General features: G+C 39.8%; 1 protein-coding gene across 1 annotated transcript in view; it reads right to left on the bottom strand.

Annotated features, from left to right (window-relative positions):
• Nucleotides 1–4,499: 4,499 nt before the first annotated feature.
• The window catches only part of LOC139747393 (juvenile hormone esterase-like), a 20,348-nt gene continuing 2,636 nt past the window's right edge, over nt 4,500–22,211 (bottom strand). Inside the window, 13 exon segments of the mRNA XM_071659686.1 lie at nt 4,500–5,406; nt 7,412–7,592; nt 8,035–8,152; nt 8,666–8,831; nt 10,362–10,465; nt 10,817–10,912; nt 11,442–11,631; nt 12,173–12,396; nt 14,625–14,736; nt 16,006–16,079; nt 17,123–17,279; nt 18,584–18,629; nt 18,631–18,734. Coding sequence (XP_071515787.1) covers nt 5,230–5,406; nt 7,412–7,592; nt 8,035–8,152; nt 8,666–8,831; nt 10,362–10,465; nt 10,817–10,912; nt 11,442–11,631; nt 12,173–12,396; nt 14,625–14,736; nt 16,006–16,079; nt 17,123–17,279; nt 18,584–18,629; nt 18,631–18,734 — 1,749 coding nt within the window. The 3' untranslated portion in view covers nt 4,500–5,229.

The following is a 22,211-nucleotide window of genomic DNA, read 5'->3' as shown; positions in this document are numbered from 1 at the left end:
ATACTCAACTGGATGTCAGAGACGCACCTGGGTGAGGGAGACGTACCTGGGTGAAGGGTTATCACCTTTGTATGAAGTACTCACCTGGGAGTGGGTGTAGCTGGAGAGAGGTGCCATTCTGAGGGCGGTGAGAGTGCTGTAGAGTTCCTCCCGCTGGTGACGTCGACGTGAAAAGAAAAAAAAAACATCGACTCGACATGATAAAGGTTATGCCGTGACGTGATGGTTAGGGCGGCTCCTCCCTCGAGCCTGACCGGGTCGATAGCATGCATGACGATAGTCAGGGTCAAGGGATTAATGACCTGACCTCCCACATGGGAGCAAAAACTGTAATCATTCTTTTAAATGAATTAATCTTTTTTTTTTTAATCAAAATGGTTAAGGGTTTGGCACTGCGATGATAAGAAATGATGTGATCTCAGGATTCGAAAGAGTTGAGAGGTGATCACATCTGAGGAGCTGCTAGTGTCACTAAACAACACACAGACGTGTGTCATATGTGTTGTATCTATCATTTAAGATGTACTGTGTCGGTCATGAGACTGTTCATTTTGTCTGTTTATGGCAGTATCTATGTAATGACGAGAACAAGACTAGATATATAAAGTTCCATGAATATCTAATGACGATGAGGTATTCAGACAGTAACTATGTATCTCTCATGAATAGAACTAAGAGGACGAAGATGTAGAAAGTGACAGACGTTAAATGTAAAGGACTTTGGAAGTAATACAAGTGTCTAGAATTATCTTTGCAAATCATACGTTATACAAAAGTGATGCGATATGCTTGATGTGAAACAATATTCATTTAGTCGCTCACAATAAGTGAAATTGATAATCAACTTCCATATAATTTCAACTTGAATTATCAAAGATAAGCAATGGACTTCATGTGCATGCTAATGGTATCACATACGTATTTAGCTTCCATTAAAATCATCCTACTAAGGTATAGTAAAAGTTGGATGAGTGCATGAGTTTTCGGGCGCCTGGATTCACTATGTGAGGACTTATGTCGTCATGAGTGCACATGACCGTGTTATGGTACACGTACCTGTGTTGCTACCTGGTTTGGAGCAAAACACAATAGAATCAAGAATGATGTATCCTTGGCGAGAGAGACAGCCGCTTGTGGCAGGGCGCGTGACTTCATCAGGAGTGTGAAGGCTTTTAGAATGATGGTGAACATGGATCTGGTCATGATGAAGAGAATCGGGTACGAGAAGTAGGTGGTGATGCGTTGATGTTGTTGGTGAAGCTCATAGAGGGTCTCGCTGGCCCGGGCAATGTCCTGCAACAGTCGGCTCTCGTCCATCGAGGACGAATGTTTCCACGACTTGACTGCAGCTAGGAGAATTTTTTCCTGCGCTTCAGAGAAGGGTCCCAGATGGTCGCTAGCCCCTCGTGGTTGCGTCCCCTCGTGTGGATGTCGTGTTCTGAAGGAAACGTGATGTTCTTCGCAGTTCTTCGAAGTGATTCGTGCAGAGAGATGGGAGAGGAAAATGCCTAGCATCCTCTTGTATACTGCTGCAGTGATGAGCGTGATGGACGAGAAGAGCAAGAGAGTGGCAGCTACAGTAACATTCATGATTGTTTTGAAGGCCACATAAATCGCAATATACGAATATTCGTTGAAATATATATTATACCTCGCGTTCTGCTCAATAGCTTGTAATGATTCCAAGAGATTCAAGAAATCTGAGATAAAGGAGACAAGTGCAGCTACCAGGTTAAAGGTTTCAATCCAGTTACTTCGAGGAGGCAAAGTGCGCACCACGTCGGGAGTGAAGACGGTGTTGAGCTGAGTAACTATCACTGCCAAAGAGGAACTACGAGACTTCAGGCTCCAGACTATGCCAAACGCTGCCATTGCTTCGACGAAGTGCATGAGGTACCAGGCGCACTGCTCCGTCGTGAGAATTAAGCTATTTTGTACAAGCTCAGCAATCTTAATTCCGGAGAACACTGTGTACTGGAAAAGTACATATGTTGTGAACATCCACGACCATACCACCCACAGCTTCTTTTTCAACATAAGAACTGGCGGGAACTGCTCATCATGACGTGGTCCTCTGATCTCCTCGCAGAATCTTTTCTTGATCACCTCAGCTGTTGAGTCTTCCCAGGAGTATGGGAGACCGCCACAGAAACGGAGAACTCTTAGACAACAATAGAATATCTTCAGATGAATTGTCTTGAACTGGAGCGGTTGGCAACACACCATTGTTGACTCCTACGAAGCTTGAAAAGTACCAGACAAAGATCAAAGTTCTCCCTGAACCTTTTAGAGTACAAGGAGATAGATGAAGGAGGTGTTGCTCCTCTCCAGGTCGAATGCTAGCACTGACTGACCGTCTTCATAGATCCACTAATTGTCCTAACACAATTTCGCTGGTCTATATCTTCGACCGTCAAACAAATTAGGGTCATTCTATTAACTCTTCTACGCATAATCTAATGTCACTTCATAACTCCATTTATTCATTTTGCTTCTCAGGTCAATATTCTTTATGACATTCCAAACACTGGACGTATCAGACAAAAATAGAAAGAACAAGAGTTCAAAGTGGGAGAAATGAACATATAGAAGTGTGTACAGTTGAATTCCAGATAACCATATGTAAAACTGAGAAGCTAGTGCGTTGCCCTTGAACTAGACTTTAAAAGTTCAAATCTACTATTTTTCCTTTACCTTACAGATAGTCTTTAGTTGAAGAATCAGTATGAACACATTAGGCTATGGACGTGGTCGTCTGTCTTACGATGAAATGATGGACTGACTCCCTTGGAGTATGAAGATCTTGGACGTAATTGCGCTCCTTTACATCCACTGAAAACATCGTCGACTTTCGTGTAATAATCACATCATCAAGGGAGATACAAGAAAGAAATATAAGTCAGCTGATATACAACGAAGAGACGTAGCTAGGACGCCATTTGGTAAACACATGATTGTTCAAGACAAACAACGAGTGTATCATAAACTTATCATGTGGACAAGAAGGAGAATTGCTTACAAATTTCATCAACAATAAAGCCATCCAATTTGTATACACCTTTACTAATATCAAGGTTATAATTCTTTGTGTATTTAATGATGGAAGATTCAATGATATTTCTCGTGGTACTGGAGTTAAGAGTTAATAACTGAGATGGTATTACTCCAGTCAATACAATGATCATAGTTTTTAACGTGATTAAACAAACAAGGCATTTGATTCTTGTCTTCTTGTTCTTGTACTATATATATATATATATATATATATATATATATATATATATATATATATATATATATATATATATATATATATATATATATATATATATATATATATACTCATTAATATAGTATATAGTGCATAATAACGCGCTTTCAGAAAACACATAACACCCTCCAACAGCCAAAACTCAAACCCATGGCCTTTGCGTGGTTGTCGGAAACGCTATCTGCTCGGCTGTGATCGCCGCCAATAGGGAAATGACTATTCGATTACAAGTAATCGAATAACCTTCGTCTCATGTTTATGAGCAACGGGGACTAGACCAGTCAAATCCCATCAGGCTCACGTTACCAGCAGCTAGCATTTTACAGAACCTTACTTTACAAAAGTGGAGGTATAAGAACACGAATATAGTGCGTAAGAACAGGTACTTTCATAGAACACACAATGCCTTCCAACAAGGTATTTGATTACTTGTTATCAAATAATCATTACCATATTAGGGGCGGTCATAGCCGGGCGGTGAGGTTTATATACATATATATATATATTTTTAAATATATATATATATATATATATATATATATATATATATATATATATATATATATATAGATATATATATATATATATATATATATATATATATATATATATATATATATACATACATATGTATTGTGAGTGTGTGTGTGAGTGGTGTTAATCATCTTGTGTGACCAATACATCATGAAAACTATTTAAGCTTAACGACTGTAAGACTGTTTGTTCGACCGAAACATCAACAACAGCAAGTTGGCCTGCACTGCAGTAATGATGTTAAGTCATAACTTATTCAGAGGGCCTGGTGCTCGCTCGCCCTGGGGTCGAGGAAGAGAATTTATCAAGAACACAAGACATTAATCGTATGTTCGTGTGGTCCTTTAAGTTCTACAGTTCATATGTGTGTGTGTGTGTGTGTGTGTGTGTGTGTGTGTGTGTGTGTGTGTGTGTGTGTGTGTGTAATTACTTTGGGTGGCAGACTTTTTCTCGTTATTCACATTAACCTGTCACCTAAGTAGAAAATAATCAGTTTTTCTTTTCGGTTCCGTGCAAAGACTGTGATGCAGTGTATATTGGCCAAACTGGTAAGTCTTTACAGGAGAGGATTCAAACGCATAAATACAATCAATAAGGAATCAAGTGTTACATATTTTCATACATATGGAATTTCTCTTTTTTTTCCTCTGCGAGGTTCTATCCAGCTATGGATGTGGGAGAAATAAGTGTGATGTTTCATTTCAGATAATCGACTTTTATTGTTAGACAGTACTCATTATTACTTAACGTCGAAATTGATCAACTAAAATCACAAAAGAAATATATATTCTTTTCGTATTTGGGGCACGAACGCTCACAACATGGTGGCCATCTGTGCCTCTGTATCAAACCCTTCATTTTCGTGTTAAGGACTAATCCATATCTACGACGTGGAAAAAGACGTGAAATGAAGTTCAGTGCCGCTATCAAAGTTGTCTCCATATGACCTTAACTTTCTTACAGTGAACACAACATTGGCCACAGCAATGCACTGGAATAAGGATATGTCTCTCCCATAGGAAGTCCTGAGGTTCACTCAATGCAGTTGTCTGTGTATAACCTTAACTTCTGTACAGCGATCTCAGTATTAGCCACAGCAATGCACTGAAAATGAGGGTATGTCTTTCCCAATAACAAAGACTTGAGTCTCACGTCAAACGTTAATCTCACTCACAAACACTCACGAACTACGCAAACATACTTAAGTCGCACGAACTACGCAAACATACTTAAGTCGCACGAACTACGCAAACATACTTAAGTCGCACGAACTACGCAAACATACTTAAGTCGCACGAACTACGCAAACATACTTAAGTCGCACGAACTACGCAAACATACTTAAGCCATACAGCTATGTACAAAGTCCTAACTACAATTTCATCTTGATACACGTAAGACAAAGGTGCTCTCCCTTTTGGACGTCACTCTCTGAATCCTTTTTTCCTCCGCAGTCTGACGGTGAGGACGATGACGATGAAGACCAAGCACGCACACACACCACCGAGGGCGCCTGTCGATGCTTGGAAGGACTGCTTCTGATGGAGTAATGCGTGATATTCCTCCTGGCTGATATCCGGTTCAGTGGTCATGACTGGTGGCTGAGGAAGAGAGAATACATTCATCACACTCATTGGTCGCAGATGTTGAGAAAGGAATATCATAAATAGTGTTATAACTCCAGTATAGAGAAAACAATGGGTATTATCACGTTCTCACATGATGTCAATATCTGGAGACCAGAAAACAGAGAGACAACGTCATGGAAATGTGTAGAATGCCATCTGTAGTTCGTCATTTGTTCAGTTCATGGATGTTACTGTTACTGACCACTTCCCTTCCCTCCCCCTGGCTCCCTATACATAATCAACGAGACCCACTAAGTTGGTGTTTATCCTCACGGAGCTGATTTTATCAGTGAAAGGTCTTCATGCATCAGAAGTCTAAGAGAGATCCTCCCTCAACTTTTGTGACTGAAATGAAGAATCTGTGGTATTCTTTTGTTTGCCATGGTTGACTCTATTAACGCAGCGATTCCTGTTTGACTCGATGCCACATCTTTGTTTACTCTGTTTAGAGTCTTTCCATAGCAATGCATGAATATACCTTTGATATGGGCCACACCAACAAAACTCTACCTCCAGACATGACACGGCTCCTCTCACACTTATGTCTGGTTCTTCTAAATGATAAAGTCTACAGAAAGAACTCGTCTGGATTTGATATTCTAACAGGCTTTAAGGCAAGGAGGTGACCAAGCAAGTTAGTTTTAAGGACAAGAAAATGGGTTTTAAGTATCTAACTCCATAGATACACTTTTTAGGTAAATCTAAAGGTACACTAACTTGCAGGACATTCTTGTAGAAAGCATTCTACCACACCATTAGTTAACCTTAGCTTTGAGATAGACATGAATTTTCTCCAAAAGATGAAGTACTAGAATACCAGCCTATAAACTACTGTATATTCTCAGAAAATCAAGTGACCTCGAATTCTTGATCGCTTGGTCTAGTTCTTGATCACTTGCTTTTAATCAATCTATTCTTGCCCTAGACCCACCTCCCCTCACCCATTTAGGTGATTAGCAGGGGAATCGCTAAATGATCATTATAATCCCCACAGCTTTGATTAAAAAGATTACATGGTCAACGTTAATAAAAGACTAGTTTATGAAGTCTTGTCATCTTAGAATAAGAGAGATGATAGAAATTTTCGATCATTGACTTATATCTTCGACCTCCATCATGGATCATTACAAGGCAGGCAAGCCATCTGATTGAAGAAACTGGCGAATGCCGAAGACTATCTGAAGCATATGCAAGCATCTGCCCTTCTTGAAGTGTTAGGCCACATCCCTCCTCCCGCTCTACGAAAGTCGATGGAACACTTTCCTCCCATTCACTTCCTTTATGAAAGAGATCACATCCAGCCATGGGCATGGAAATACACACACACACACACACACACACACACACACACACACACACACACACACACACACACAAATGAGAAGAGTAAGTGTGGTCATATATCATAACTACGCATAAGATTCCAAGAGACCTTGACGTTATTCAGCACTAGAAGAGCATCTAGAACAAGAGGACACAACTGCAAGTTAGGAAGGCGAGGTGTACGGTGGGATGACAGAGAACATTGCTCCTGTACCAAAGATGTGTACTCGTGGAACAGGCTATGCCAAGAGGAACTAGACGTAACACAAAATATTGGAGCGTCATTCTATATTCTATAGTTCTATAGTCTATATTCTATATCCTATATTACAACAGGACAGGGATATGAAGCGGACATACACGAGTGTGTGGTTCCCTCTCAATATGCACAAATATGTAACACGAAACGAGTCGAAAACAACACTCTCTTCCCTCCTTGGGAGGAGAAAAAAGTGCTATCTGTTAACTCGGCCGCAGAAATACGCAAATAAGAAGTCATCCATGATATCCACTTCTGTTTGCGTGTGCATACAATGAATCAGAATCCCTCCATAGGAGAGTTAACCTATTCTCGTGATCTGCAGATCGTCATGTTCAGGAACCCAGGTATCAGAAATGTAAGCGAAAACTAGTATGGTACATATCACAGACGTACTGTGCTGGTGGTTTGACCATTGTCTCTGTGGTAGTTCCAGCGAGTCATGAAGTCCTGATCCAAGGTGAAGTTGTCAGCAATGAGCATGAAGTTGGGATCCTTAATGGAGAAAGGTCGCCACATTGGCATGTCCTCCTGCCACGCCTCCTCTGGGTGCTCGACTTTGTAAGGTGTTGGATGTCTGTCAAGAAAAGTAGATGAAGGGTATTAGATCATTTAACTGCGTTGCTTTTTTGTATATGGTGCGTGTGTGGGTGTGTGTATGTGTGTGTGTGTGTGTGTGTGTGTGTGTGTGTGTGTGTACATATATGGATATGTGTAACTTTGCAGGTACTCAGAATATCTTTATCTGACTGTAAATGAATATGTAGGTATATGATTATATGTTTGTTTCAGTATAGATTCATATACATACCTTTTTAAGCATCATTTTGTGGATCAAAGAGTTCATTATACAGTGACGTATGCGCACACACACACACACACACACACACACACACACACACACACACACACACACACACACACACACACACACACACACATAACATACAATATGATTCCATGAATATGATCAGAAAGACCTAAGTGGCCGTGTTAGAAGATCGCCTCATCGAACTCACCCATACTTGGCGAAGTTGGTCCAGATCTTGACCATCCGTTGAACCATCACCTTCTGTCGCTCGTCCATATCCCCTGGTAGGTGGAACAGGTACAGTAGCTCATCAGCGTGGCAGATACCTGAAACAGTACACACAGAGATGTTAATAAGCCTCCTCATTTATCATTTCATTCTTACATCCCTGTTTCTCTGTTTCTTTATATCTCTCTATTACTTCAGTTCTCTCCATCTGTGCCTTACCTCCTCTGTTTCTTTATATCTCTCTATTACTTCAGTTCTCTCCATCTGTGCCTTACCTCCTCTGTTTCTTTATATCTCTCTATCACTTCACTTCTCTCCATCTGTGCCTTACCTCCTCTGTTTCTTTATATCTCTCTATTACTTCACTTCTCTCCATCTGTGTCTTACCTCCTCTGTTTCTTTGTATCTCTCCATTACTTCACTTCTCTCCATCTGTGTCTTACCCCTTCTGTTTCTTTACATCTCTCCATTACTTCAATTCTCTCCATCTGTGTCTTACCTCCTCTGTTTCTTTGTATCTCTCCATTACTTCACTTCTCTCCATCTGTGTCTTACCTCCTCTGTTTCTTTATATCTCTCTATCACTTCACTTCTCTCCATCTGTGCCTTACCTCCGGGAACCGGGATGTGGGGCATGGATAGAAACATCCACCTGAAGAGGGAGTCGTCTGCCAGGTACTCCCAAGAGTAGAAGAAGACAGGGTTGTATGGCGCAGCCTTGTTGATGTAGTGGACCATCTCCCACAGGCCAGACTTGAGGAACAACACCCCACACATCTGGGGAAATATATGTCGTTACATACAGACATTGGTCATGAACATCCTAGGAAGATAAGACGATTAAACTACATCTGGGATAGATATGAACTGGTATATAACTTGCATCCAAGCGCTATCAGAAGAGTTGACAGAAAATATAACATTCAGCATCGAAAGACAGGGTGCAGACGACCAGACGGACGGGGTAGTGCAGACGTATGTCATCAGGGTGAAAGATAATACGAGGGATGATCTAACGAGTATGAAGATACGATGGTGTGGATGTAGTCACGCATTAGGGGGACGATGAAAGAAAAGGACAATGATGAAGGAAACGCTTGAGGAAGTGAGGAACGTAACTTAAAAGAAGACAGTCATTCATATAAGGTTAATCTGCATAGGATGATTATAATTTGATCGAATGAGATTAAAAGGCGTTGATATTAGGAGTCATATGTAAGAATTTACAAAGATGTTCTGATATGAAAAAGTTGCGTAGCTAAGTTGATGTTTGGAGATATTGAGGGATCATAATGTTGGATTTGATGCGTTTATGAGATGAGGAATGTTGTACATCTTTACTAACAAAGAGAAAGTTGCATTTAATTGAAATCAAGTAAAAAAAAACGTACAAATGATTTGAAAAAAACGTAACAGCAAGCATGTAATATCACTTATGTGTATACTCATCTGACATCGACTTCCTACATCTACCTTAGTTTCCTTATCTTTCTTATATATTTCTTTATATATGAGATCCCTCTCGCTCGACAATGAATGTGATAAAGGGAGGATGTTGACCTGGAAACTTGAGTAGCTGTAACTTGCTTACATCTCTTGTCTTAGAGATTCACCTGACTTATTATAATCAGGTCACAGTATACATCAAGGACTTAGTTTCTTGCGACACTTTCCATGCTAAGAGTTTCTTTGTATATTCGAGTGAGATTACAGTGTTATTCTTAGCGGTTTTGTCATTTGTATTAAAGTTACCATATCCATCTAAGAGTCTTTATTATCAACGATCCGATAACACTATTTTAAAGGTATGATTGTGTAATTAACATCATTAACATAACCTAGATGGCAAAACTGAAGATCCTTGGTGCCTGGCGAGGATATATGGTTAATTAAGTACCAAATACACTGTTACCTAATTATATTTGTATCAGAAGGAAGGTCAGGTGTAACAGGTATGTAACAGATTTGGTAACATTGATTAGTCACTCAAACTATTCATAGGAGGCGCTTGCGTTATTTGAGCCGTCACTAATAATGCTGAGATTATGGGAAATAATCCTATAGTGCAGCTGTTCGTAGGAAATGCACTACTTTAAACCTGAGTCGTCAACTACTGTAGTTAGTTGAAGTAATCATGTATAGCCACCTTACAAGCTATACTAACTACATATACGCCACGGAACCACCCTTAGTAATGACCAATGAGCTCAGCGGTAAGGTCATACCACTTCAACCTTACCGCGACATTGATAATTGATGAGCAAACAGTGGTGACTCGTTGATGTTAATGGTGCATCATGAACTTACATCAATCATTCCCCCAACCATTGTGTCCCATTGTCCCAAGACAGCGTTGGGCAAGTAGGCCAGTCTCATGGAATCCGTCACTGCTCCATTTTTGTCATCTATGCCTGCATGGGAAGGGAGAGAAGACATATTTCTATCTTGAGGAATCAGAAAATGTTCAAAGAATGTGAATATGTCTTGTGCATTTTCCAGGTTCCTTTTGTACTCAATTGCCAGCCAAGTGCATATATAAACTTTCCCTATGGTTAAGGCCTATTGCAAATTATTCTCTTCAAATGAATAACTCCAGAAGCAAAAGATGTGGTATTCACTTATTCACTTCGAGCAACAACAGAAAAAAGAGCACTCCATTCAGCGACAAGAAGGTATGGATATGGCCAACTTATCTCGCTGAAAGAATATTGACGAGTGATGAACATCCAACGCTAAATCAAAGATGGTAAATGGTAACTCACCAAAAGCGTTGATAAGCTTATGTAGAGCTTGGTCTCGCATGAAGTCCTCATCTTCAATACTGTGGTTGTTCGGGTACATGTAATCCTTGTAGGTCACTGAAGTGTTCAGTAATAGATGTTACTATAGGTTAATACATGATAGGTCTACTGCCACTAGTTCTACCGCTACTACTACTGCTACTACTATTACTGCTACTACTTCTATTACTGCTACTACCACTACTACTACTGCTACTACTACTACTACTACTACTACTACTACTACTACTACTACTACTACTACTACTACTACTACTACTACTACTCCTACTACTACTACTACTACTACAATTACTACTACTTCTACCACTTCTACAATGACAGAAGCTAGAAATGTGATAGTGCAGTCCTTATCTGTTCTTTTTTACATTCATGAGACGTTTCGGAGGACTGGAAATGTGCTAGTAAAATATCAACATTCAAACTACTAAGTAATAGGGTCGTGTCCAGAAATTATCATCTGTTAAAAGCTGGACATCTGCAGTTAGTAAACTTAAGGAATTGAGACAACACGGGTATGTGTGTGTGTGTGTGTGTGTGTGTGTGTGTGTGTGTGTGTGTGTGACGTCACTGGAGAAGAACTCACGCCCAACAACCAGCGAACCCTCGTCTCGCACGCTACCGCTCATGACGGGAACCCTTAAGAATTCTCCTTTCTCCAGAGAGACTCGGGGATCTTCACGGATCACCACCTCGATGTCTGTGCCAATCAAGTTACTCTGGACCACGGGACACAGGCCTTTGAACCCGAGACCACCTTCCCGACGGTCGTTTGCCTGTTGGAAAAGAAAGAAAAAAAAAAAAGGAATTATGATCGCTGGGGAAGAAGAAACCTTGGGAGGAGTATCTCTTTATCTTTCTTTCGATCTTTTCGAATTTTGAATTATCTTTTTTTTTGGGGGGGGGGGAGCAATTAAGGCTGCTGGGTAGCCTTGACGTCATATCACTTTAGATCTAATTCAAACTCACGCCCGGTGTGTGTATTTGTATTGAGATTAGAAAACGAAACAAACTCTTGCTTTTCGTTCGGAAATCTAAAGTAAACTTGAAGCACATAGCCTAAGGCAAACTTGGAGCACTCTTAAGCACAGGTACTAGATTCGTTTAACCCCAAAGAGTAATATAAAAGCTTTATGTTTCATTCGTTTAACCCCAAAGAGTAATATAAAAGCTTTATGTTTCATTTGTTTAACCCCGAAGAGTAATATAAAAGCTTTACGTTTCATTTTATACTTGACACTTTATACTCTTTTTTTTTCTTAAGACTAAGGTTTTTTTTGACTCCTACTGTACTGAGAGTGTATGTCCCTCACGCACGTAAAGGGCGAGCGCCGTTCGTTCGACCTCTTGGAATGGTTTGTCTTTCATGCAGGACAGCATCTCCTCAGTGGTCACCTCCTCCCCCCAGCAGTTCAAGAGCGAGGCTGTTAGGTTGAAGGCTTCTGCCGGGTTGTCGTCAATGGTCCAGAGTTCAAGGGCAGACCCGCTCTGTGGGATGACCCGATGCACTAGCTGCCGACCCTTGTTTGCTGGTGCTGATTCTGAAGGAGAAGAGTGGGTGCTTGAGTTCAAGGAACTCGAGTCAATTAAACTGATTCAAAGTCTTGCGATATATATCATCTTCGATGCACGATAGACATTTTCAGATTTTTGGTAGATATTTGGGTTTCCTGTCCCCTAAAAGAATGAATATAGATTTTATTGCTATAATTATCACATTATCGAACTATGCTGTTCTAAGTTTATCAAGTTTACGATAGACTATAAGCAATCAGAGATGAGAATCCATAAGAATCCACACCGATCCACGTGAAATCATCTATTAGTAAGAACAGGTTGTTGTGTATCGGGTGTTCGTAGTTATTCTCTGAGAATCCATAAGAATCCACACTGATCCACGTGAAATCATCTATTAGTAAGAACAGGTTGTTGTGTATCGGGTGTTCGTAGTTATCTCTGTCTCTTTCTTATGAATTCCCAGTTACAGAGACTGTCCAAGCATACAGGCAAGAAGACAGCTGACCCACAAATGTATTGCTGTGTTCTGCTTCATCCAGTTAGATTCTCTTTTGGAAATGCAATAAATTGTGACTTGAAGTGGATGTGTAAAATCATACTATTCCATATGCTCTCAACTAAGTCCTGTATGATTAGTTTGGATACATTCGAATGAATCTTCCAAGGTCATCATGGTATGTGCCAGTACCATTTATATGTGATAGACATGGCATATGTCTTGGGTAAGAACATCCAGACACTTTTGTTTTATCTAGGCCTTATAAAAGATTTTCAAAAATGGTCAGAGGTCAAACAGCGAAAGAAATGTGTATCTTAATCTGGTGTTCTTTGCAATGCCGTTCACATAAGACGAAGAACGGCTTACAGGTGTATTTCATGAAACCATTCACTGCCCACGATAGATATATGATCTGAGCCATCTTGATTGTTCTACAGATGCTAAAGTTTACTGAAAAGGTTATAGTTTACTCTGCCATATTTTAGCCACTGTGTACAAAATCATGAAGGCTCTATTTGTATATACTCTACATCAAACGTAAAATAGAATTGTGATATGATAATTTTGGGCTAATCTTAGTTGTCAAAGGTCACCGATTTTTATCTTTTTTTTTGTTATTTGGTTGTATTTCAGCTAATGCTCATAAAATTTGGCAGAAAGATATTTTTCTTTCACGTAAATCAAATAACATCAATGAAAATTCATGACGATCATTTAGAGTTCTCAGTTTTTCTACTCTCTGCCACTAATCAATCGCACTTCAACCAATATTGATGAAAGTCAGTAGTTATCATGTCCTCTAGTTGAGCTTAATGAACCTTGGTACAAATCATATTTAAGGGAGACAGTCAGCATTTGCTCGCAGATGTTAGTTAGTCTTATCATTAATAAACGCATCTGAAGACAGAAAAGGCCACAAATAAGGTCTTAATAAATGGAAAATTGACGTACCTGAAACTAAAAGAAGTAGCAGGTTAATTACTCGTTTGTGACCATAGGAAAAATGTGATACTCCGTTGGTATGTAAATTGACTCACCCGATCCAAGCGGGAGACAGTGACTCTCCATTGGCAAAGGTGAAGCATTGATTTACTTCTGGCAAGGGTGAAGCATTGGCTGAACGTTGATAAGGAGGAAGTATTGGTTTGATGATGGCAAAGGGAAGTATTAGCTTAATGTTGGCATGAGGGAAATATTGGTTAACTGTAGGCAGGGGGAAAGTATCGGTTTAATGTTGGCAGGGGGAAGTATTGGTTTAATGCTGTCAGGGTTGAAGTATTGGCTTAATGTTGGCAGGGGGAAGAATTGGTTTAATGTTGTTCAGGGGAAGTGTTGGTTTAGTTTACTATTAACAAGGGGGAGTAGTCTTTCATAGTAGCATGGAGGAAATTGACCCACTGGAAGCTAAAGACTCCATGTAATGATGCCAAAAAGATCGTGACTCACTCATGAATGTAGTAAGAGTAACTTACTGTGTGTGGGTGAACTTTGACTCTCTCTATTTTGAAATATGTCTTCTCGCACATGGCAAAGGCAAGGAAGCAACCCATCAATGGTAAACAGAATCATGCTGACTTAGTAAAACTACTGCCCCACTTTAAAAATGTGCCTTACTGCTCGGAAAAGGGGAAGGAATAAGATAATAAAGATCATAATTCATTAATGATGGTGACTTGGGTAAGGAGACAAGGTAACGTATCCACACTGGATAGGACTCCACTATCCTTCACGAGGATTGATATGGCAACCCACCGTTGGTCAGGGGAGTGACTTGCATCCAGGAGGCGCTGGCTCCTCCAGCACTCTGGCCGAACACTGTCACCAGGTCGGGGTTGCCGCCGAAGTTCCCGATGTAGTCCTGGACCTGTGATGACGGAGGAGGGATGGAGAGAGAGAGAGAGAGAGAGAGAGAGAGAGAGAGAGAGAGAGAGAGAGAGAGAGAGAGAGAGAGAGAGAGAGAGAGAGAGAGAGAGAGAGAGAGTAGGTCGTATAAGTATATGGTATATACACAACATATCTTCGCACGCACACAGACATCATATAAACAAAGGAGAATACAGATTCGTTCGTAGATACATAACACTGCATCACACAAACGCGAATTCGAACACATACATGGGAACACATGCACATAAACACATACATACAAATCCAAATATGTAAAAAAATTATTATAGAACACAGGTTCAAAAACCAATGACGGTTAAAGAAACTAGATATCAAAGGGTAGAGAGGTTTGAGGAAGAGAGATAAATGCTGTTGACTGACGCAGAGAAACAGAAATCTGTGAAGCTAAAGGGAATAGAGAGACAGAGAAATATAGACCATGTACTCTGTCAAAGACAGAATTGCTAGGTAACGTGAAGAGTGGGCAGTGATGGGTATGGCAAGATGAAATAGCATTTCAGATCAATACGTGAATGTGAAAAACACAGATTTCAGAACCAAAGATATCAAGATGGACCGAATCACTACTGAAGAACTCAACCGAAAACCTGGCCAAACCAGAGGTATTGAAGCAGGAGGCACAAAAACGTACTTCGTGGATAAAGATTTTTTGGTTCTTTTGAAAGGGAAACAAGAAAGGGTAGCGAAGATAGAATCTCAGATGTGAGAACTACTATGGGCTATAGACGTAGCAAATGCCATTGCAGAAAGGACACAGCAAACAAACACCTAACCATGAGCACTATACGATGCACAGGGTCAATTCGTGATTGGAGCCATGGAGGTAGTGAGTCATAGATGGAGTCACAGATTTTTGAAATGTGTGAAGGTAATTTCCAACATCACAATAGCAGTGAGCACACAAGAGCTTGAAGGGGTTGATAAACCATTCATACTACATCTCATCTTTACGTATAAAAGTTTCTTAATAGATAACATCAGAAATGATAAAGGACTTATGTAAAAATTAGACGTTTTGTGCTTGAATTTGATAATGCTGTTAGTGAGGACACATAACGGAGATCAGAGCGGAATCCAGATTCAAAGAGGAGATATGGCAGTGGTGACTATAGACAGCTTACCAGTTTCTTAAGGAATGTAAATTTTGGAACATGAATAGTGTATGTGTGTGTGTGTGTGTGTGTGTGTGTGTGTGTGTGTGTGTAAAGGATGCCTTTGTACGTACCCAACGCAGACCCATGATCTGGTCCATAAGACCCATGTTGCCTGGAGAGTCGGGAATGCCACCAGCCAGGAACCCTGCATGAGAATGATGCTCACTATGATAACCTCACAAATATCCCTATGGTAAAGACAATGTACGTGACACGTATGGTTGAGGTTTCAAAGGAAAGACATTTCTATGGTTATGTTTCCTAGAAAAGCCATTCCCCCGCAGTCTTCTTAAAGGATTATTTCATTTTCTGAATTGTTAAGTTATTTCTTGAATAACTGTATTATGTTATTGGAATCTTATCATTATCAATGCTGAATGGAAATAGTGTCCCTCAGGTGTACTGTTCAGCTTTTAATGACAACATTTATTAAGAAAGCAAGATTTTTCCATCCAGTTTTGTGGGCAATGACTATCAGCAAATACTTTTGAAAATTTTATCTGAATGTAGAAAAAGAATGACTAAATGTCACTGGCTAAAGAAACCTGATTTTTTTTTTTTCTTACTTGAAGATATTCATCATCTCAGAGTGTCATGAACACAGAAGCGACTGCTTAACTCAAATCATATCATCCATCTTTTAGCATTTCAGGTTTTCTGCCAGTGGAGTTAGCTATATCTTACCTCATGTAATAAGGGTTGTAGAATGACCTATAAGGGAAACTGAACCACTTCTGTTTGTCCTTAACATTAAACCAATCCCTCAGCTTTCAATCTTTCACATGTGACACGTCTATATTCTTTGCAGTACCTCATTCACAGTGGCAGCTTTCCCCCTCATGCCTTACAAAAAGCTGAGGATACTAAAGTTTTCCTGAGTTCCTTCATCTTGAACACATAATCTCGACGAGAGTGATGAACAAAAAGTTTTATTTTGCTTTCCAGATTCTTATTAAGTTAATAGTTCATATCTTGAGAATTTGCCTCGCCAATGGCGCCCCTTCAGGTAAAGCTGACCAAATCGTCTCAGTCAAAACTACTAATCATCTTCGAATACAACACCTTTAACGATTAAAGTATTACTATCCACTGAAGATGATATCATGAAAATGAAAGAATATGATACAGTCCAGCTGCGTTAATAGACCAAGAAGATAAACCCATCAGCCATAGCTTTTCTCAACTCACCGAGGGTGCCCAGCCGGTACTGGACCACGACCACCACCACGTTGCGATCCATCAATTTGGTCGGCACGTAGAGGTTAGCGTCGCCGGTCATGTAGGCTCCGCCGTGGATCCAGAACATGACGGGCATGCCATCTCCCCCATCCATGTCCTCAGGCAGCTGTGGGAAAGCAGAGACTCTCATAGTTCCTGACACCGTGAACATCCATGATTGTCTTACGGGTAACTGAGACAGGTGGAGGAACAGCTGGGTTGACTGTGGACCGACTGCCGCATCCAGGATTCGAACCTATGCGTTCGACTCTGGGCGGCCCATGAAGGGGTCAGTAACTCTGCCTCACCTGAGCACCTAATGATATGTATCCTGATATGTGTCTGGTGTTATATATATATATATATATATATATATATATATATATATATATATATATATATATATATATATATATATATATATATATATATATATATATATATATGATTTACATCAAAATATTAACCAAACCTTATATGACAATTTACACAAAAGTGTGTAACTTTTATCTTGCTCCTCTAAGCTTCTGGATTCATTTTGAATTCAAAAAGTCAAGAGCCAAGGTCAAAAATATTATGAAAAACGAAAAATTGCTTAACAGATACCAGACGGACTGATAAGACATAATCTATGCTCTAGCCCCTGAGGTGATTTCTTCGTCGCTAGTACACACTGAATGCGACACAAACATTTCGGTATTGACATGAAAGTTGTGTTCTACTGAGAGAAGCGTAGCACTTAACCTCCTGAGCATGACGGTAGAAAGTTTATGTGTGATACTGTGGCCTTTTGACCTGACTTTGACCTTCAAGGCTCAGGTCAAAAGCCAGGCTATCTTAGGTAAGGATCGTATCACCATGCTTAAGGGGTTAGATACTTTCTTTTCTTTGGCTTCCAGAAAACTTCAGAATGTATAACAGAAGAAAAATAAGAAATGTCTCCATTGTGAGTAGTCGAAATGACAGCTGGATGAGAAAGTCGTCTGTGGTTTGCATATGACCCAGTATTCCCTATTATCATCTATGAAATCTAATTACTACTTAAACTGGTGAATACGTAAACAGTTGGTCTGGCAATGATAAGCTGGTTATCCATCAACAGATGTGTAGAGCGAGTGCTAGAAAGTAAACGACTGGTTGATATGTTTTATCAGTTTCTTGGTAGTGTATAATGGTTTGTATGATTGGTTGTACTTATTAAAGTGTTCTGTGTCTCGTTGTAATTATGGTTTAAATGAAAACTCTGGTCCTAATCACTGTTGTGATGATTATAGGCGTCTTACACTAGAGTTGGATAACGCGCAAGCCGGCTCAATACATAAGACCAGCTATTATCTGACGGGGAAAAGGTTAGATAAGTTGGCAGTACTTACCAGCGAGGTGTAGATAATGAAGTCCACCATGAACACGAAGGTGTAGGTGTTGGCTTACCATCGGGGTGTAGATGCTGAGGTGTAGGCAGTCCTCCCTACCGCGATGACGTCGAGATTAGGGAGATCTGAGGACACCTCGCCCTCAGCCACGTCGAATCGTAATCACCGTCAACCTCCTTCGGCCACTCTCCCTCCCACGGCTCAGGGTACTGTCGGAGGAAACACAGGGTGATGATACAGGCCTTTTCCCGTGGGTTAGAATCTTGGCCACATGCTCTTGTGGAAGGATGGGATGATGAGACGGAATGGGACGTCTATGGAATGAAAGTAAATAAAACGGCAGAGTTCCGTTTCTTTTCACCTACGAAGAACGAATGAGTCTTAAAGAGATATAGCTAGACCCTTGACTGCTGTTTTTAGTGAGTCACTTTCTACAGAATAAGATTACCTGAATTGAAAGTCTGGCGATGTAACATTGATATTCAGAGGAAAAGATGATAATTTTTTGCCCATAAATCATTAGCCTAACGTTGAAGTTGTTGAACTTGTGGAAACCATCATCCCGGACAAAAATGTGAATCAGTTAGAGGACCACCTTTCAAATGATATATGGCAGCTTGTCTAACGATGCAATCATTCATGTCCGACAATATCTGATTGATTTCTATCAGCATGTATAATGAGAGCAAATCGTATGATTGCATATATCTATATTTTCTGAAAGCCTTTGATTAAATCTCGCATCAAGGTTTACCAGTGATGGTCCAATCCCTTGGTAATGGATGGTGTCAGACTTCGATGACGATAGGATTGGGTGAACGGTTGCAAACACCGAGTCATCAATGGTCAAGGTTCAGGATGATGGAGTTATAAGAGGTGCAACGCTAAGAAGTAAAGCTACGAGACAGAAGCTGAACGTCTACAGGTGCAAGTTAGCAGAGACAAACTGGTAGACGAAGATCACGGTTAGAAAATTAATATTGATATTGGTAAGTGGAATTTTTTTACACATTGAGAGTAAAGTCGAAAAGGCGAGCTATGGGATAAAGTCTTTCGATTGATATAAAGCAAAATGAGGTGTAAGACTCACGTACAATGCTTTAAAATAGTATAAAGCCAAGAAAGAAAGGCGTTGAAGTAGCATAAAAGGCCAACAAAGTTCTACGCCTCGTAGGAAGGGAATTTGAATCTAAGATTAGAAATACTAATCCTCACTACAGTTGACTGCTGCATACCCTAATGAATAAGTAAACACACTCACACACACACACACACACACACACACACACACATATATATATATATATATATATATATATATATATATATATATATATTTTTTTTTTTTTTTTTTTTTTTTTTTTTTTTGCTTTGTCGCTGTATCCCGCGTTTGCGAGGTAGCGCAAGGAAACAGACAAAAGAAATGGCCCAACCCACCCCCATACACATGTATATACACACACACACGTCCACACACGCAAATATACATACCTATACATCTCAGTGTACACATATATATACACACACACACACACATACATATATACCCATGCACACAATTCACACTGTCTGCCTTTATTCATTCCCATCGCCACCTCGCCACACATGGAATACCATCCCCCTCCCCCCTCATGTGTGCGGGGTAGCGCTAGGAAAAGACAACAAAGGCCTCATTCATTCACACAGTCTCTAGTTGTCATGCAATAATGCCCGAAACCACAGCTCCCTTTCCACATCCAGGCCCCACACAGCTTTCCATGGTTTACCCCAGACGCTTCACATGCCCTGATTCAATCCACTGACAGCACGTCAACCCCGGTATACCACATCGATCCAATTCACTCTATTCCTTGCCCACCTTTCACCCTCCTGCATGTTCAGGCCCCGATCACTCAGAATCTTTTTCACTCCATCTTTCCACCTCCAATTTGGTCTCCCACTTCTCCTCGTTCCCTCCACCTCCGACACATATGTCCTCTTGGTCAATCTTTCCTCACTCATTCTCTCCATGTGCCCAAACCATTTCAAAACACCCTCTTCTGCTCTCTCAACCATGCTCTTTTTATTTCCACACATCTCTCTTACCCTTACATTACTTACTCGATCAAACCACCTCACACCACACATTGTCCTCAAACATCTCATTTCCAGCACATCCACCCTCCTGCGCACAACTCTATCCATAGCCCATGCCTCGCAACCATACAACATTGTTGGAACCACTATTCCTTCAAACATACCCATTTTTGCTTTCCGAGATAATGTTCTCGACTTCCACACATTCTTCAAGGCTCCCAGGATTTTCGCCCCCTTCCCCACCCTATGATTCACTTCCGCTTCCATGGTTCCATCCGCTGCCTGATCCACTCCCAGATATCTAAAACACTTTACTTCCTCCAGTTTTTCTCCATTCAAACTTACCTCCCAATTGACTTGACCCTCAACCCTACTTTACCTAATAACCTTGCTCTTATTCACATTTACTCTTAACTTTCTTCTTTCACACACTTTACCAAACTCAGTCACCAGCTTCTGCAGTTTCTCACATGAATCAGCCACCAGTGCTGTATCATCAGCGAACAACAACTGACTCACTTCCCAAGCTCTCTCATCCCCAACAGACTTCATACTTGCCCCTCTTTCCAAAACTCTTGCATTCACCTCCCTAACAACCCCATCCATAAACAAATTAAACAACCATGGAGACATCACACACCCCTGCCGCAAACCTACATTCACTGAGAACCAATCACTTTCCTCTCTTCCTACACGTACGCATTCCTTACATCCTCGATAAAAACTTTTCACTGCTTCTAACAACTTGCCTCCCACACCATATATTCTTAATACCTTCCACAGAGCATCTCTATCAACTCTATCATATGCCTTCTCCAGATCCATAAATGCTACATACAAATCCATTTGCTTTTCTAAGTATTTCTCACATACATTCTTCAAAGCAAACACCTGATCCACACATCCTCTACCACTTCTGAAACCACACTGCTCTTCCCCAATATATATATATATATATATATATATATATATATATATATATATATATATATATATATATATATATACACTAACAAAGTGCATATGTGTGTGTGTGTGTGTGTGTGTGTGTGTGTGTGTGTGTGTGTATGTGTGTTTGTGTCATTTCTTTCTTTATAACTACCCCATAATCTCTTTCAAAGGGAAATGTGGTGTCGTTTGGGGTGAAAAGTTTCTAGCGAGACTGAACTCCCAATGATTCAGCCTCGCCAAAAGTGATTTAGCATTCACGGTGTAACTTTACGCACGGGGGAGTCTGGTAACACTGATATATTATGATTACTATTATAATTACTATTATTATTATTATTATTATTATTATTATTATTATTACTATTATTATTATTATTACTATTATTATTGTTTTCATTATTATTATTATTATTATTATTATTATTATTATTATTATTATTATTATTATTATTATTATTATCATTATTATTATACTATTATTATCATTATTACTATCATTATTATTACTATCACCATAATTACTATTATCATTGTCACTTTGATTATTATCATTATTATTATTATTATTATTATTATTATTATTATTATCATTATCATTATTTCTATTATTATCAATATTATCATCATTATTGTTATTATTATTATTATTATTATTATTA

This window comes from Panulirus ornatus, chromosome 68, assembly GCF_036320965.1.
Source record: "Panulirus ornatus isolate Po-2019 chromosome 68, ASM3632096v1, whole genome shotgun sequence".
Classification (NCBI taxonomy): domain Eukaryota; kingdom Metazoa; phylum Arthropoda; class Malacostraca; order Decapoda; family Palinuridae; genus Panulirus; species Panulirus ornatus.
This window is presented reverse-complemented; position numbering and strand designations above follow the sequence as displayed.